The sequence below is a fragment of the Hoplias malabaricus genome, chromosome 5, assembly GCF_029633855.1.
Source record: "Hoplias malabaricus isolate fHopMal1 chromosome 5, fHopMal1.hap1, whole genome shotgun sequence".
Lineage (NCBI taxonomy): Eukaryota > Metazoa > Chordata > Actinopteri > Characiformes > Erythrinidae > Hoplias > Hoplias malabaricus.
In genome coordinates, this window is record NC_089804.1 from 14,809,475 (window position 1) to 14,826,294 (window position 16,820).

A 16,820-nucleotide genomic window follows, 5' to 3' on the forward strand; every position below is an offset into this window, starting at 1 on the left:
ACCCCTCCCACTAGTCCCGCCTACCGCGGCCCAGGATTGGCTCTAGATTCCCGCTTCAGTGTTGCGTCAAATGCCTCTGAGTTACGATTGGTTCAGATTTGTGTCATTGTGGACACGTAGCTCTCAGCTGCTCCACAACCAAACATGCGCAACTGGGTTTTTGGAAGAGGTCGAAATCGTACATTTCAGTCTTGAAGGTGTATAAAATTTTAAAATGCTTATGCACCAACATGGCTACTGCACACACACACACACAGTGTTCATTATAGTGTGATTTGCCATTGGGCTTTCTACTTCATTTGTCTGTAACTAAAAACAGTGATGTGTACTGTTGTGTGTATGCGTGTGAGTGTGTATGCGTGTGAGTGTGTATATATGTGTGTGTGTGTGTGTGAGCGCGCTATTGTGTGTTTTTGGCGCGCTGCAGCTCGTATATGCTCACACACACACACAAATTTGTCTCACTATACTTACGAGGACTTCCGTAGACTTACACTACAGTTAAGTCTGACCAATAACGAGAGGGAAATACCTGTGCCCTTTAACAAAACAAACAAATAATAATAACAATAATAGTAACGATAATAATGTAGCTAAAAACGCATACTACTTATAAACCGCCATACTAAGCTATATACAGATACAATTATACAAGAAGTTTTTTTTATTTTATTAAAAATATAATAAAAACAGCCGTTAATCAAAACCAGATTTTAAGTTCAGTAAAATGTGATGAAAACTGCGTTTTAAAGATTTTGAGAAAATTCTCAAGTCTCATTCGGTCCTCGCAAGGATAGTAATACACATATCATCTGTCGCGCGCACTCTCACTCACACTCTCTCTCTTACACACACACACACACACACACGGTTGAATCGTTCATGAAGAGCAGTGGTTTGTGCTAACCTGCAAAGAGGTTCTTCACCTCCAGCTCGGTCCTTGGAGAGCTCAGTGAGTATGAGCGGGTTTATTCTCGGCTCTGATCTTTGTTCGCTGAGTGTGATGCGGTAAAGTGTGCGTTCACTTCAAGAAACGGATTAACAACACCGTCGCTTCACCGCTGACTGTGAATGGAGCTGACCGAATCGTTAGCTTGGCGCTAGGCATGGACCCCGACTACCCTTTTATCAACAACGGCAAATTGGTCGTAGACCTACACCATGCAAATGTCTGTGATTTCGCAGCAGTTTTTCGAGTTTCAGAAAGCGGCGGAGATCGGAAACGACGGGTTAATGTCTTTAATAAAGCAGCTTTCCCAGCTGAAACCTGCTGTGGTGCTACATTGCCTTGTCTCTGGGCCAGTGTTAGCAAACTGCTTCTCCTGAGCTCTCTTGTCCACCTTAAATGGTGCAGCCGGAGCACATGCGCTTGGTTTCAGGTTAATGTTACACACACCGGGCCATATAATGCATTAAAAACCGTTCTACATTGTTAGTTTTGATTGTTTGAATCTCACTTCTGTTGAGTTTCACTGCTGCCCGGGGTTTGAAATAACTAAAGGTAATTAGCTTTTCAGTTAGCTGACTGGCTACCCACCCCCTAATGTAACGGTAGCTTCCCATACATATACACCTGAGTCTTTATGAAGGGGACGGTTTTCCACACTGCTTCTTGTGCCCACTGAATAATAACTAAATTAGTAAATCATATCACATTGAAAAACTGGGGACTTCCACCTTAAGGACGTGAGCTAGCAGAGTTAACGTTAGCTAAAAAATGCGACTTAAATGTCAGCCGTTAAAACTACTGCTTTACTCTGTCGTATCGTTTTCCTACATATTACCTCAAGTTTTATTTGGATTTTTTTTGGTCAGATATTAGGTTTTGATTATCTATGTGGCTTTCCAGCCGTCAAAAGTGAGTCTGTGCTCATTGGCTTCTTACATTAGAGCCAATGAATCAGGTCCAGACCGTGATGCATATATCACTAACATTACTGTACATTATTAGGGTTAGGCGATATAACAATATTTTACCCCTATCAAGATATACACAAAACACATGTTTTTCTTACAATGTCATGTACATCCTTTTTTACATAAAGACCATTGACCAGCTGCAATGTTAATTTAAAAGTACCTATTTTGCCCTATTTTTAAATGGGTATGTAGTGCATGGGATTGTCGCACAGTTGTTATATTATTATTATTCTTTATTATTTTGTTCTCAAACTTGTTCCCCATTGATACATCTGGTAGTACTACCCAGTTTCTCACAATACCACCAACTTGGGAGGTCGAGGTCAAGCACAAGCTTCTGTTGAGACATGTCAAACCAGCAAAGACTTCTTTTCAAACTGCTGCTAATCGGGAACCACTGTACAGCTCAACATTCTTGGAGTCCAGGCCATTAGGCCACCTAACCAATGCTCACTCTGTCTCGCACTGTGCTTGTGATCAGGAGAAATGAAGGGCCAACACACCCACCCACCGGAGTCAAATTGTGCTTGGATGGTTGAAGAATTTTTTTTATGTTATTTGAAAATGTCATCTACGTTATATGATGTGGGGAAAAATCCCGAAGACCATTTTAAGTCCAGAATGACACTTAAAATACATTTGTCCATGAGCATCTTACCATTTGGAGATATAAGGTTGTGTTGTGAATGTGACATATTGAGATGTGATAGGTCTCAAAATGTCTTACTGTGATATAATATTTTTATTAAACCCTATGTTGTCACATATATTTAAGTTGGAATTTTGAATACAGTCTCTTGTATACATTTAATACAGGTTTTTCTGTTATATTTATGTCTACCTTGAACATCTATTGAGCAATATAAAGAAAACAACACTAGCAAGTTTTGCACAGGGCGGCATGGTGGCACAGCAGGTAGTGTTATTGTCACAGCTTCAAGGGTCCTGGGTTTGTGGGTTCGGGTGACTGTGAGGAGTGTGGTGTGTTCTCTCACTGTCTGCATGGGTCTCTTCCCACAGTCCAAAAACACACGTTGGTAGGTGGATTGGCGACTCAAAAAAGTGTCCATAGGTGTGAGTGTGCGTCGCCCTGCAAAGGACTGGCGCCCCCTCCAGGGTGTTTTCCCGCCTTACGCCCATTGATTCCGGGTAGGCTCCGGACTCACCACGACCCTGAATTGGATAAGCGTTTACAGACAATGAATGAAATTTTGCACAGAATTTAGTAATAACGTGGTACACATATCAACACAGAGGTTCAGTATGTTTCTGTAAGTTATATATATTTGAGATGAACATTTCAAGTGACCGTTTCTGGTAGTTAGCAGTATTAACAGTGTACATATTTATGAATGAATAATTTGCCCACATGTTCAGTAGTACCTCAGTAGGCATAAGACTTTGTGTACTTCTCATGTTTAATTTTAATTTTATATTTTCAGGAGGAGCCAGCCCACCTGCTTTAACTTTTAATCGTCTACATTTGAGCTGTGTCTGCCTTCCCTGACATAGGTAAGCATTAGGAGAAGGAAAGCGTAAGACTGACGTATCTAATATCATCTATTCTCACAATGAACCCAAATTTTGAGATATTTTCCATTTGTCTGGGTCATGTGTATAAGTGCTTGAATTCTTTTCACATTAACAGTAGCGAGACAGCCATTTCTAATGATCTTTCCATTTTTGTCTTTCCTAACAGAGGGAGAGTTGTTTACTCTTTATTAGCCGGGGAGAATTCCTCTCTTACATTCAGGTAAAAAGTGTTTGAAATAGCCATGGGAAAGAAGAACCAGAACCGCAACGAGGAGGAGTCTGCATCCTCAGATGAAGAGGAATACGTGGTAGAAAAAGTCTTGGACAGGAGGGTTGTGAAAGGCCGTGTGGAATATTTTCTCAAGTGGAAAGGTTTTTCAGAGTAAGCTGTGTTTGTATTTTATATAATATTCTATAAATTATATTATACAACATTCATTCATATGAACATAGTGTTTACTAAAATAGCACGCAGCTTTGTTATGATGTTTTAATTTTTCTGTAAACTAAGGAGGTACATGTGGAGCAAAACACCTGAGCACCAGTGACAAAAGAATTTGTATTTGTAGAATAGTCACCCATGTATCAGTAAATTTATATTCACAAGAACAATCACTTTAGCAGTTACAGACCTGTAGAATTATTTTTTCCTCTCCCACAAACACAAATGAACACTTTCATCTTCACAAATCTTTCAATGTAGCTGCACAAATCCATTTACACACCCAAAAACATAAAACATACAATCACAGTTGCTACAATTGCTGTGTTGAATATAGTGCAAAACACACTCATTAAAAATGTAAAGCCATGGACAAGATGTGCACATTTGCAAATGAATATGTGAATGTGTGAAATAAGAGTTACACACCTGTAGACCATATTCTCACATCGTTTTTTGTTTGTTTTGTATATTTGTCTTGCACAAACATAATCAGTCTGCTCAAATCTGTGGCTACGACTCTTAAAATGTTGTTTTTTCACTCTCAAACCACAAATATCTCTGTCTGTGTGGCACAGGACTGGTTTATGCATCTGTAGAGCCAGGGGCAGGTACTGTTTATAGATCAGCAAACCTTTCTGACCAATCAGAGGACTTGTTGGGCATCAAATCCTATTGGCTGATGTCTCCTGGTTCTGTGACTGAGCGCCTTTTATGAAAAGCCTTCTCCATAAAACAAACATGGAGGACAAAGGGTTTAGGTAGTTTTTGAAACGAAGCAAATTGAAAAGAAACTGCTCTTCAGATTTCTGATCGAAAGCAGAGTGGTATAGAAATAGAACTAGGAAAATGCTCTGTTTTTTGTAACTGGGCTCTGTGCGACTCAAGCCTCGTTGATGTTCAAAGCTGCTGTCAGTTTTAAACAGGACAGAGCCAGAGAAAAAGTCATGACTGGTTCGTGGTTAATTCACTGTTTACAGTGGTTTAGAGTGATATATGTTGTGAGGAAAGAGTGTGAGATATGAGGGTCAAAATATTTGAATTTGTGCAGATGAGTGCACCCACAAACTGAGACTGAATCAACTAAGCATGTCGACTCTGAATTGTTGGCCAAGAGTGTATCCCATATACTATCTGTGGTTGATCTGTTTCAACCCTGAAAAATCAGTTCATTGGGAGTCGCAGGATTGTGAGAAATAAAGCTAAATCTCCACAACATCCTAAAGGAAAACAATGTTTTTTCCCCATGATCATACGACATAGAAAGAGATGCTCAGTTTTATTTTTATGCCACTTAGTTTTCCCTCAGAAAAAGAGTAGTTTCTTGTTTTCCATTTCCCCTGTTTAAAAAAAAAAAAAAAACATGGATCCATGGTCTTCCGTGTTTGTTTTCCGGACAAAAGGAGGCTCTCGTTCACAACGAGGAGACATCAGCCAATAACATTCAAGACTAGTACCCACATATTCAAGCAAATGTAGTCATTTATTGTGTTTGTGCAGACAAATGTCCAAGAAAAGTAAACCGGTGCTTTTGTGAGAAAGTGGTCTACCGGTGTGTAACTCTTATTTCACACATTTACATACTGTTTTGCAAATGTGCAAATATGGTCCATGGCTTCATGTTTTTTAATAGGAGTTTGTGGATGTGTTTTGCAACATATTCACCGCTGCAACAGTAACAAAAGGTGTGTGTGGAACTGGATTTGTGCACCTGCAATAAAGAATTTGTAAAGATGTAACTCTTAAGCCTGTCACAATAATTACATTATTGGCTTATCGTTCTATATATAGGCATGAACTCGATAATTTTTGCTGACCTTGATATTTACATGCGTGTTTGTTTCTATAAAAATGAACAACACCGGTATATTAACCAATTGTGCTGTTCTGCTCTCTCATCTGATCTCTGTCTGAGGTGGGGCACAAGGCTGGGAGCTGATAGGCATGTAGTACAGGGGGTCCTTTACTTAAGAAGTTGATCCGTTCCTACGTCGCGTCGGAAACCGATTTTTGGTGTAAGTCGGAACATACGTACATACTGTACGTAAATAACATACTGTAAGCACTTATCCTATCCTAACGCTTATCCTCCTCGGTCCCGAGCCGCGTAACCAAGTATTCTTCCGCCGCGCACACCACACACGAAGTTCGCGTTATGACGCAAAACCACTTAAGTCGAAACAAGGCTATATACGGTAAATGGGAGATGTGTCGTAACCACGAAACAGCGTAACTCGGGACTGACGTAACCCAAGGACCTCCTGTAAAGTTTAGAATTGTAAGTCCAAATGGTGTGAGAACATTTTGGCTTTAAGCGAGGAGAGAGCCCACTGAAAGAGCGAGGAGAGCCCAATAACAAAAAACAAAGGCAACGAAAGATGGCAATACAACAAACTTAAAAGGACATACAATATATATATATATATATAACCATCCCATCCAGTTTTCTGAGCTGGAAAAAAAAAACACAGTTGGAGAGGGACCTTTGTAACAGTTGGCTGCTACAGATGCGTTTGCTCAACGATGTAGATATAAACATGACAGCACAAAATGAAGCACATTCACAAGTAGTGGAACTTTGTGTACTTTCTTCTCCTTCTAATTGTTATTCCTTAACTCATTTATAGCTAATATGTTTTAATTTAAAGGTCTGTTTAATATTTAGTGCCAAGACTAAGAGTTCGTTTTCTTGTTTGGTTTTATTTTATTTTTAATTTATTTAGGATATTTAAACATTCTGTATATTACAATAATATTCCTATATTCTTAATAATAGGACACCTAAACAGGTGTCATTGCATTTTATTATACTATTATATTTATATTATATAATAAAAATGACAATATTATTTATCGCAATTATTTCTGAGGCAGTATATTATCCAAAAAAAAGTCTAAAAAAAAGTTATTGTGACAGGTTTAGTAACTGTTAATGTGTATTTGTGGGTGAAGAAAATAATCCTATAGGTTTGCAACCACTAAAGTGATTTTCTCTGTGACTACAAATTCCACTTTCACCAGTGCTCAGGTGTTTTCCTCCAAATATACCTCCATAGTAAACGTATTGACTTTTTGATCTGCTCCCACTCCATCTGACTCATATGCATTGACTCAGTGTAGTGGTTGTTTTAGGTGCTTTTTTTTTGCTCTTTACTGTCTATTTATTATTATTAATATATATTTTTAGTAAACACAACACTTGGGAGCCAGAAAAGAATCTGGACTGTCCGGACCTCATTGCAGAGTTCATGAAGACGTACAAGAAGGGCAGCAGTGGTACCAGCACTCCCAGCACTGGGGCCAAATCTTCCAGCACAGGCTCCACTGCGGCACGCTCGAAAGACAGCAGTAGTAAGAGGAGAAACTCAGACGAAGAGGAGGAGGGCGGCAGCAAGCCAAAGCGGAAAAAAGAGGTGAGAGGCTTCTAGTCTTGTTGTTTTTCCCCCCACAAAAACCACCATAGCATAGACGTTGTGGTGAGGCAGTTGAAAAACTATACATGCATATCAGCAGTTTAAGCTCAGTACTACACTTAATCAGTATGGGTAAACTGCTGAAGTGCTGACTGTGTGTTGTGGCATGATTGGCAGATTTCTTTCTAAGGAAAAGACAGGAAGGACAGTAAATTAGCCTGCTCACAGGTACTATGCCATATGTACAGGGTTCCTGCAGATCTATAGTGTCAAGTTTTAAAAATAGATGATGGCATTAAAATGATGCCAATATTATTGACCTCCAAGCAAGCTTTACATCTTAATGAAATAGAATGCAGTGCATTTTAAATTGTGCATCTTGTTTGTTGTGGAAATGGTAGTCAGTCCACAATACTAAACGTACGAGTCTCTGTTAGACTTCCCCTGTAACACAGTTATGACTATATCTCACTGTAGAATGAGTGACAGAAATGCAAATCAGGTATTTTTATAACGTTTATCAACATTCTGAGTGTGTATGTGTTTGTTTATCATTTTGTTCCACATTAATTAAATGCTGTTTTGCCTTATTTCTCTGCTCAGGAAGAGATCCTTGTTGCAAGAGGCTTTGAAAGAGGCCTGGAGCCAGAAAAGATTATTGGTGCTACAGACTCATGTGGAGACCTCATGTTCCTAATGAAGTGGTGAGTGCTAGACTGAGTGGTCATATAACACTTGCAGGACTGTTACATGACAATGCAGTTAGGAGATGGCTAATCAAGGGGCCTGTGGTGAATCACTGTCACCTTGTTTGTTTCCCAGTGTACTTCTAATTGTGATGCCTTTAGCACAGATTTTGTGTCTTGTAAATCTATTGAAGAAGCATTAGTTGTTTCCACCTTTCACAAGAACAGTTGTGTGGGTGGGAATTACTCTTGGGTGGAAGTGTAAAGTATACATTATTACTGCATTATAGAGACAGTCTGACAACAACTGCACTGAGGAACCACAAGGTGGTCCACCGTTTAGCTTTGGGGCCAGTTTGAGAACCCGTGTTATATTGTGTGTTCAGTCTTAATGTGAGATAATAGTTTCTACATATTTTAGATGTTATATGTTCTAAGAAAATACACTGTATCTGTTCAGGGTTTATTTATTTATTTATTTTTTAAACCCCTGAATTTTACAGTGGTTACTTCTGTTGTTCACTGCCATCCTGCAAGTAATTTCATGCACATTTTCTGTGTTTATTTTAATTGTAACGACTTAGTAATTAACCACAGGAAACCATTCTGTTTCCACAGGAAGGACTCGGACGAGGCAGACCTTGTGCTTGCGAAAGAGGCCAATCACAAATGCCCGCAGATCGTCATCGCCTTCTATGAGGAGCGTCTAACTTGGCATGAGGATGGAGAGAAGAAGGAGAAGGGTGCTGCAGCTGTCTAAAAGGGCTGGTGGGGGTTGTGTGAGGGTCTCCCACCCAAACCCTTTCACCACCCCCCCCCTCCCCGACCCCTGGAGATAGACACGAGTGCACTCACAATCCGCCCTTTGTTATGGACCATTTTAAAAACACCACCAGCCTCCTAGCAATGGGAGGTCGCTACCCACTTTGTTACAGTCTCCTTTCTCCCTCATGTAAAATAGCAACTCTTACCAACTTTCACCATCAAGAGTTGAGGGACAGGCAAGTGATTGAGAACTGTGGCAGGAGCTTTTTGGGAATTGGATGTGTTAGACTGTTGAAATCACGTGTTTCTCTCTTGCTGAACTTCAACTTGTTTTTCCATGTTTAAAATATTGTGCCCCCCCTACCCTCCCATGGTTTTGTTCTTAACTGTGTGTGATAGTGTAGATACAGCACATGGCAAAATTTCTTCAGACAGCTCTCAGTGAGTATTTTCAACTGAGATCACTGTTCTCCATCTGCAATGTTGGATTAGGTAGACGACAGGTATTCTTTTTTTAATTTTACAGAGCACGGTTCACGGTGGGCCCTTTCGTTTGTTTACCACACGGGTGATCAAATGGAATTATAATTCTCTCTCTGCATTTTGAAGAATGTTTTGTATGTGTAGGACCCTAATGAAACTTTTTTAAAACTTACAAATGCATCTGAAGCTGTAAACGTGGCCCATATTGATATGTACACGTCGAGTTCCGGGCTTTGATGAATGTCCATTCTCTCCGACTTCTGTGCTTTTAAAAGTCTGCATTTTATTTCTCACTTTAACAGGAGTTATTACTAGTCTATTAACGAGCTTAGACTGACATGTGAGGACAGATGAGGGTGTAGTATGTTTATGCAGGATGTTGATTTCTCATCCAGCAGCAAGTGTTTGTTATGGTCTGCCTCATATGCTCCCCCTGGTGGCCAATTGGTTCATAGGGCCAACGTTGACCATATCGCTGTTTGCCCTTTGTCTGGGCATTTCTTAAAACGTATAGTGGATTTGTCCAGTATTCATTTAAGTCTTGTTGTTAAATGGAGTCAGATTAAATAGTCTTTTAATGCGGTTATGAACTCAGGTGTACAATGGTTTGAAAATTCATTGGCCAGGTTATACCCAATTATTAAAAATACATGACTTTTGTTGACATGCGTTAGCTACTAATTTCGACTAAATTCAACCAAATCCATGAACAGCAGCTGATCTTCGTATTAGATGCACACAGCTCTCTTTGTGCTAGCTCACTCGTTCTCTCGATCCATTTTCTCTTGAAGCTTTTCATGTGTTTTCTTACTTCACTACGGTGGCACCTTTTTTAGCAACGTTTAGACAGGAGTGAAGTGGCCAAAACCTGATTTTTACATTCTACCGAGGCTGTTTATATGTATTTAAATGAGAAAGGCCTTTCAGGAATGAAATTCAAAGCAAAGAACCGATGTGTATTTTTGACTTCCTGTCTAAATGATGCTGTAACAGGGTTTGTTCCTCTATCTCCTCTGCAGCTTTATCGCTTGCCTCTTCGTTTCGTCCTGTTTCTTCACGTTCTGTTACTTTTCTTCATGTTACGAAAAATACCCGTCCCACAGCTGATCATTTTTATTTTTTAAAGATGTCCATTCAATCAAGTGTTTTAAAAAAACATGCTTTTGATGTCTTTTACTTTTTTTTTTTTTTGGATTAATCTTTTTTTAAAAATGTCTTGTATTAAATTGTAGTAAACCTAGATTTTCAACACATTTGATTGTTTATTTTTCAATGAATCATTTGACAAAGCTGATATTTAAGGATAGACAATATCTGTATGTTTTTGTTTTGGGTTCTTTTTTGCAGTTTTCCAAGGGCAGTGCTGCCTCTCTCCAGCAGATGGTGCTATTCTACTATGCTCTATAATTTATAGATCCGAATTATCTCAGTGTAGCCCCTAATATCACAAAGGACTGTCATGATTTGGGTGGAGTTTGTGCTCTTGTTTTGGTGTAAACTGTAGATTTGAATACTGAGCAGAAGTGTGCGCTAGAGTTTGTACACACACACGGACCAAAAATGATTACAGAGCAGTTTGCATTTTTTTCCCTTTTCCTTGTACAAGTACCTCTATGAATGGATTTCTTCTTTGATTTTAAATAGTTCTGCACTGCCTACTAATATTATAGAAGAATAGCATTGGTTCTACTGATCTTCGTATAGAGCATTTCATAAAATACAGAAAGAATAAGCCACATCCTGCTCATCTGTGACGTATCATCTGTGAACTACCTTTGTTTTCTTAGGTTGGACATGGTGACATGTAGTTGAAAATGTCAAAATCACCAAAATAAATCAATAAAGATTTTATGATTCTTATGGTGGAGGATTTGAGATTGAGAAACAGAGTGAACTGCTGCAAAGGGGAACACTAGGGGAGCGGCGTAATTTTAGAGAGAGGAAAAAAAAGATCAAATATTGAACTCAAGTAGGTACACAATAAAACTGTGTATATAGGTTTTGTACATTTATTATTATTATTATTTATTTAATTTTTTGTGTTTTTTTACCATGCACACTTTCTTTAGGAACCTTGTTTTCATGCTACACTGGCACCCATATAAAACAAGAAGTAATAAAAAACATACTTATTCATGTCCTAAGACAGCCTCAACTTTATTAATTTTACAATATTTTAAAGCACCAGCGGCCCTTTGTCGTGTAAAGTGTACAGAGATAATGAAAAGACGTGGAGCGATAACGAAGCTCTTACTAAGAAAACTGGACTTTGGAGGTGTGCAAAAACGTGAGAAATCTAAAAACAAGGATGAGCAGTAGTAATGTGAAGTAGGAAGTGTGTCAGTAAAGGTGTCTCACTGTGAGTCAGTGTATGAGGTGAATTGTGGCTGAGGCCTAAAGCGGCCTCTCACCTCTTGAGGAGCTCAGCACTGAAGACAGAAGCAATCTTTCACCCCCACCTCCATCTCTTTCCAGACTGCTTTCCTGACTACCTCAGTGGCAGTGGAATTTTCCAAAGTCAAAGGGGGAGGAGAGAGAGAGAGAAGCTGCAACATCCCAAATGGAATGCAAAGGTCACCAGTAAATTTGCAGCCGTGGGGAGTGAAGGGAGTGAGTGGGGCCGTGCTTTATGGAGCGCTGAGGCTCTACCACCATTCCCACCTGGAGGAGAAAAAAATGTTAAAAAAAAATAGAGAAACAGCGAGAGACGATCTGGATTTGACAAAAGGAAAATAGCTATTGATAAATATGCATTCAGTATAATTCTCTCTGTAGAAGTGGTATTGACCAAAGCAGCATTTAGAGTGCATTTGATTTGGACTAAAAGCCTGACTATTTTCTTATTCAGTAACCAACAGAACGGTTACTTTTAAGGTTAGTTTAGTAATAAAGCAGCACAATTTTATAAGAAAAAAAAAATGCAGAATCATGTGTTTATTTATAATTAAATGTAATTTAGTTATTTGTACTTTAAAGGAACACTAGGTGAGATTTTTTTTGCTCCTGTGGCTTCCCCTTTTACAACACTGTACTGTAATTACTGAAGTAAATGTCGAGGAGGACGGAGGGGGGTGGTTTCCAACCCTTCTCCAAAAGTTACATAGTGCAGTTTCTTTAGTGATGAGCCCAGAGTAGCAACGACAGAGGTACCGTTCTCCCTATTACAGCTCAGTGGTGCATCACACTGATTTTGAAGCTAGAATTGTAAGGTGAAAATATTACCTAGTGTTCCTTTAAACATACAAAGAACAAACACTGTTTATCACACACACTGGTCAGAAACAGACAATTCTGATAAAGGGTATACTGTATGTATTGGAAGTACAGTGTCTGGAGGAGGCACGTGCACAGATAGACCCCTAGTGGTGACCCCCCAAGCACCTGCCTTTTGCCCTGGATGAGAAAAGTGCCCTTTCTGCTGGAGCCCAATTTTTTTCTTCATTATTCAATATTTACATAAAAGTTACCTTCTCTGACATCAGTTTCCCTCCAAAAGTGTTTTGATATCTGACGGGCATTTCTCTGAGTCCTTGTGAGAATTCTGCCCCGATCTGATCCACCGCGGCACAAGCTCTTGCCTTGACCTTCGCTCTTCCTCCTCGGGTAAGCACTCATTCAGGGCTGAGCACCAGGCCAAACCGCCGCTACACGCTTCTCTGACCCGCAGCATCAGACAGACAGGTAATGAGAGTGTTTGTGAAATACCTGACGTTGATTGGTGCAAATTTAACCACAACAGTTAATGTTTCCATTCATTCATTCATTCATTATCTGTAGACCTTATCCAGTTCAGGGTTGTGGAGGGTCCAGAGCCTACCTGGAATCATTGAGCGCAAGGTGGGAATACACCCTGGAGGGGGCGCCAGTCCTTCACAGTGTGACACACACATTCACTCACCCACTCACACTTATGGACACTTTTGAGTCGCCAATCCACCTACCAACGTGTGTTTTTGGACTGTGGGAGGAAACGGTGCACCTGGAGGAAACCTACGCGGACACAGGGAGAACACACCACACTTCTCACAGACAGTCACCCGGAGGAAACCCACACAGGCACAGGGAGAACACACCACACTTCTCACAGACAGTCACCCGGAGGAAACCTACACAGACACAGGGAGAACACACCACACTCCTCACAGACAGTCACCCGGAGGAAACCCTTTTCATACAAAGTGCATAATTTCCATTGATTGTGTTAATACAAATAAAAATAAGTTAAATATCCTACTGTGTTTTTTGTTGTTAATTTTATGAATAATTTTGGTGATGGGTGCCCTTTTAATTGGCTTGATCACCTGCCCCCAAAAATGTCTCTGCACATACCTGGTCTGAAGTAAATTAACATTCAATCAACTTTTAACATTCAGTTAACAAACTCAGAGCTAGAAGCCATTTTGTTTTAGTAAAAGTCTAGTTAGGAATCCCTGTAGCCTTAACCTTTGTAGTATTTCGCTCAGAGGTGGAGATTTCTGAACAGTTTAGTGCTCAGGAATATCTAATCCAGCTCAGTCCGTACCCAGGTTTAAAGGGGTGATAGAGCAGTGAAATAACCAAACTGTGCTGGACTCCAGGCCTCTGTTCCACACGCCTGATTTAACTACAAAAATAAGCAACACATGCCCATGGAAAACCTCCAGAATTAGATTGTTAGACATATGGTATGAGTTTTCTTTTTCACTTGAAAAGCTAAGCACGCCACATGTATTCATTCTTGCCCTTAGGTTTGTAATGTTACACATTTTACATTTCAGTATTATATGCCTTTGTTCTGCTGTTATTGTTATGATCAGATTACTTTGGCTCAGATCAATAAAAGTTCTGCAGTTGATCTATTTCTTCAACTGATCTTTTTCCATTTCTTTTCCCCTGAATTCCTGTAACACAATACAATTCTGAAATCCCAGCCCCTAGAACTCATAAGAGACCTTATAAAAAGCAAAGTCATGTTTTTAAAGGACTCCCTTTATAATTAGCGCATTTGGCTACTCATAGGGAATGTTTACGATTGCGGGGAGCTCCTTGTCTTTTAAGGTGGAACGATATGTAAAAACACAACTGTTGGTTGTAAGTGGCTGAAGTTTAACTTGTCTGTAAGTTTATATTCACTGCTGGAATTACCACAGAAACTCGTTGTTTACTTTTGTAGCTAGCACTTTTGGTAATGCAGCTAGAAGGGTGACCAGATCTGACATGGTACAAAAGAGGACACACGTCTCCGGGGGTGGGGGGATGAGGTCACGCCCCTCGCTGCCGTAGTATGCTTAGCTGAACCTATGTGTGATTTTAGGTCCTTTACACCTTTATTTGCTACACAAAATATGGGAATTTCTTTTTTAATTCATCCGAGAACTTACATTCACGTTTCGGAATAGCTGCTCGAGATGAGGTTAGGTACAGGAGCTTTGCCTGACGTAAACAAGGACTACTGACGTGCAGACTGACCAATTAAATGTTTACAGAGAAGGTTATCGACCAATAACGGTAGCGCTACAGTCAGACCGTCCAATCAGAAAATTTTAGGCTACTTCACCACGCCCCCTTCTCACTCAAGCGAACCAATCGGAGTAGGGGAGGGAGTAGTTTGTAAACGAAACTTCTCGAAGCTCTATGTAAACTCTAGAAAAACAAATCTCTGCCCGGACATTTTTTTAAGTCTAAAAAAGAGGACATGTCCGGATAAAAGAGAACGTCTGGTCACCCTAGCAATTAGTCATCTCCCGTGTTTGGAGACATTTCCACTTTAAATGACCTGAAACAGCAAAAAAGATGTCTATATTACCCACCTATGGAGCAGGAACAGAGCAATCCTCATTTCAGTTTGTGCTTTTCAAAGTTTGGCTTTCTCTCCATTGTCTAAAATCTCCAGATGTCTCAAAAGAGAGAGAAAGCCTAGCATATCGGCCCTAGAAAGTATATGTATTTATTTATTTATTTATGTTTTTTTAACTTGTACAGACACTGGGGCTTCGTGAGCACATTAGACCATTTTCGAGCACACAAACAGACTGGAGAGCAGTCGAGGAAACATCTTCTGAATTTTATATAAAAAAAACCCACAGATGTTCAGTTGTACTCACACTGCTTGTATATCCTTCAATAAAACAAAAAGAAGCAGCTACACATGATGCCAAAAGCTAAGGATTAGCAAAAGTAGCATGTAGCTCTCCCCAGAAATGGGCTGTGAAGAATCGTGTACTATGGTGTGACAAAGCTGTTACAGGTTGTTTATGCAGCAGAGGGACTACTGCTGTTAACATCGTTTATGCCATTCCTATTAATTGTAGGCCGGGATATAGCAGCAGTCATGCTTCTGTTTGTAAAATTACTTTTAGTTGAAGAAAGCTATGTTGGGAAACAGACATAAAACTGGTATGGTGAGGTGAAATTGAACACTGGGTGATTATTTTTCAGTGAACCAACTTTGCTATGAACTGGTGTGAGTGTATGTATCTTTGTGTTAATTTATTTGAGTCTTAATCCCCCAAAATGAACTCTCAGCATAAAACAAGATAAACAGTGTTTGGATTTAGTGTATTTATTCTTAAATTAGTGTGGACAGATCACAGCCTCCATAAATCCCACCGCGAGTTAAAAGAGGAGCACACTTTAGTGAGTGTTTATGAGTTTGAAATAGCTCCCTAATCACTATTCACTACACTGTAAAACAAGAAGCACTACGGGGAGGGAACACTGTCACAGCTGCGTCTTTTCAAAATGTAGGCTAACAGCGAGTTGGACGTGCTACATTTTACAGTTTCCACAATACAATGTGTGAATTCAACCCCATTTTCATTAAGATTTTATAATATGGAAATATTCTCAATGACTAATTGGCCATGAAACTGAGAAATGTAGTTTTTATGGAAGTCTACTCAAAATGGACTATAAAATCTGGTGCACGGATGATGTCACCAACATGGGATTTGCAGTCTGTCACAGTTATTATTTCTTAAGCCAAATATTCGGGCTAAATAAATAAATAAATAAATATATATATATATATATGCTAATGTGTTCTCCTCGTGTCCGCGTGGGTTTCCTCCCTCAGTCCAAATACACATGTTGGTAGGTGGATTGGTGACTCAAAAGGGTCCCTAGGTGTGAGTGTGTGATGCCCTCTGAAGGACTAGTGCCCCCTCCAGGGTGTATTCCCGCCTTGCGCCCAGTGATTCCAGGTAGGCTCTGGACCCACTGTGACCCTGAACTGGATAAGCACTTACAGATAATGAATAACGTGATGAATGAATATCTCAGCTTAATGCTTTTATGACAGAAATGAATAAGCTATTGTGCCCTGTGGTAAACAAAGTGGTTTAGGATACATCCTTTTCAATTGACTTTTTCCTTCCAAATGTCACCTGTCCCACTACAACTGTTTTTAGAATCCCAAAATAGTGCACTGCAGAGTGAATAGGACATAGTTTTCTACATAGTCTGTGTTTGTTGGAGAGTCAGCGAAGAGATAGTTTGTCTCTGTAACCTTTCGGACAAATGAGCTCCGGTGGGCTTTGCTGGTGGCGGGGGTTTCGGCACTACTGCACATTAGCTCGAATGGATGAGTGTCGAGGGGCC

The 16,820-nt window shown here is 39.8% G+C and overlaps 1 protein-coding gene across 1 annotated transcript; it reads left to right on the forward strand.

The window, feature by feature from the left end:
- The first annotated feature begins 820 nt into the window (after positions 1 to 820).
- On the forward strand, positions 821 to 11,092 carry cbx5 (chromobox homolog 5 (HP1 alpha homolog, Drosophila)). The gene is made up of 6 exons (XM_066672927.1): positions 821 to 952; positions 3,363 to 3,432; positions 3,620 to 3,835; positions 7,083 to 7,308; positions 7,912 to 8,012; positions 8,613 to 11,092. Exons 3-6 carry the CDS (start codon positions 3,696 to 3,698, stop codon positions 8,752 to 8,754), a joined length of 609 nt encoding a protein of 202 aa, XP_066529024.1. The 5' UTR covers positions 821 to 952; positions 3,363 to 3,432; positions 3,620 to 3,695; the 3' UTR covers positions 8,755 to 11,092.
- Positions 11,093 to 16,820: the final 5,728 nt, after the last annotated feature.

Bases quoted from the DNA above. Each gene is read 5' to 3' on its own strand.
- cbx5 (XM_066672927.1), top strand. From the start codon at position 3,696: ATGGGAAAGAAGAACCAGAACCGCAACGAGGAGGAGTCTGCATCCTCA. The intron at 7,309-7,911 runs GTGAGAGGCTTC...TTCTCTGCTCAG, and splicing joins AGCCAAAGCGGAAAAAAGAG to GAAGAGATCCTTGTTGCAAG. The intron at 8,013-8,612 runs GTGAGTGCTAGA...CTGTTTCCACAG, and splicing joins CTCATGTTCCTAATGAAGTG to GAAGGACTCGGACGAGGCAG.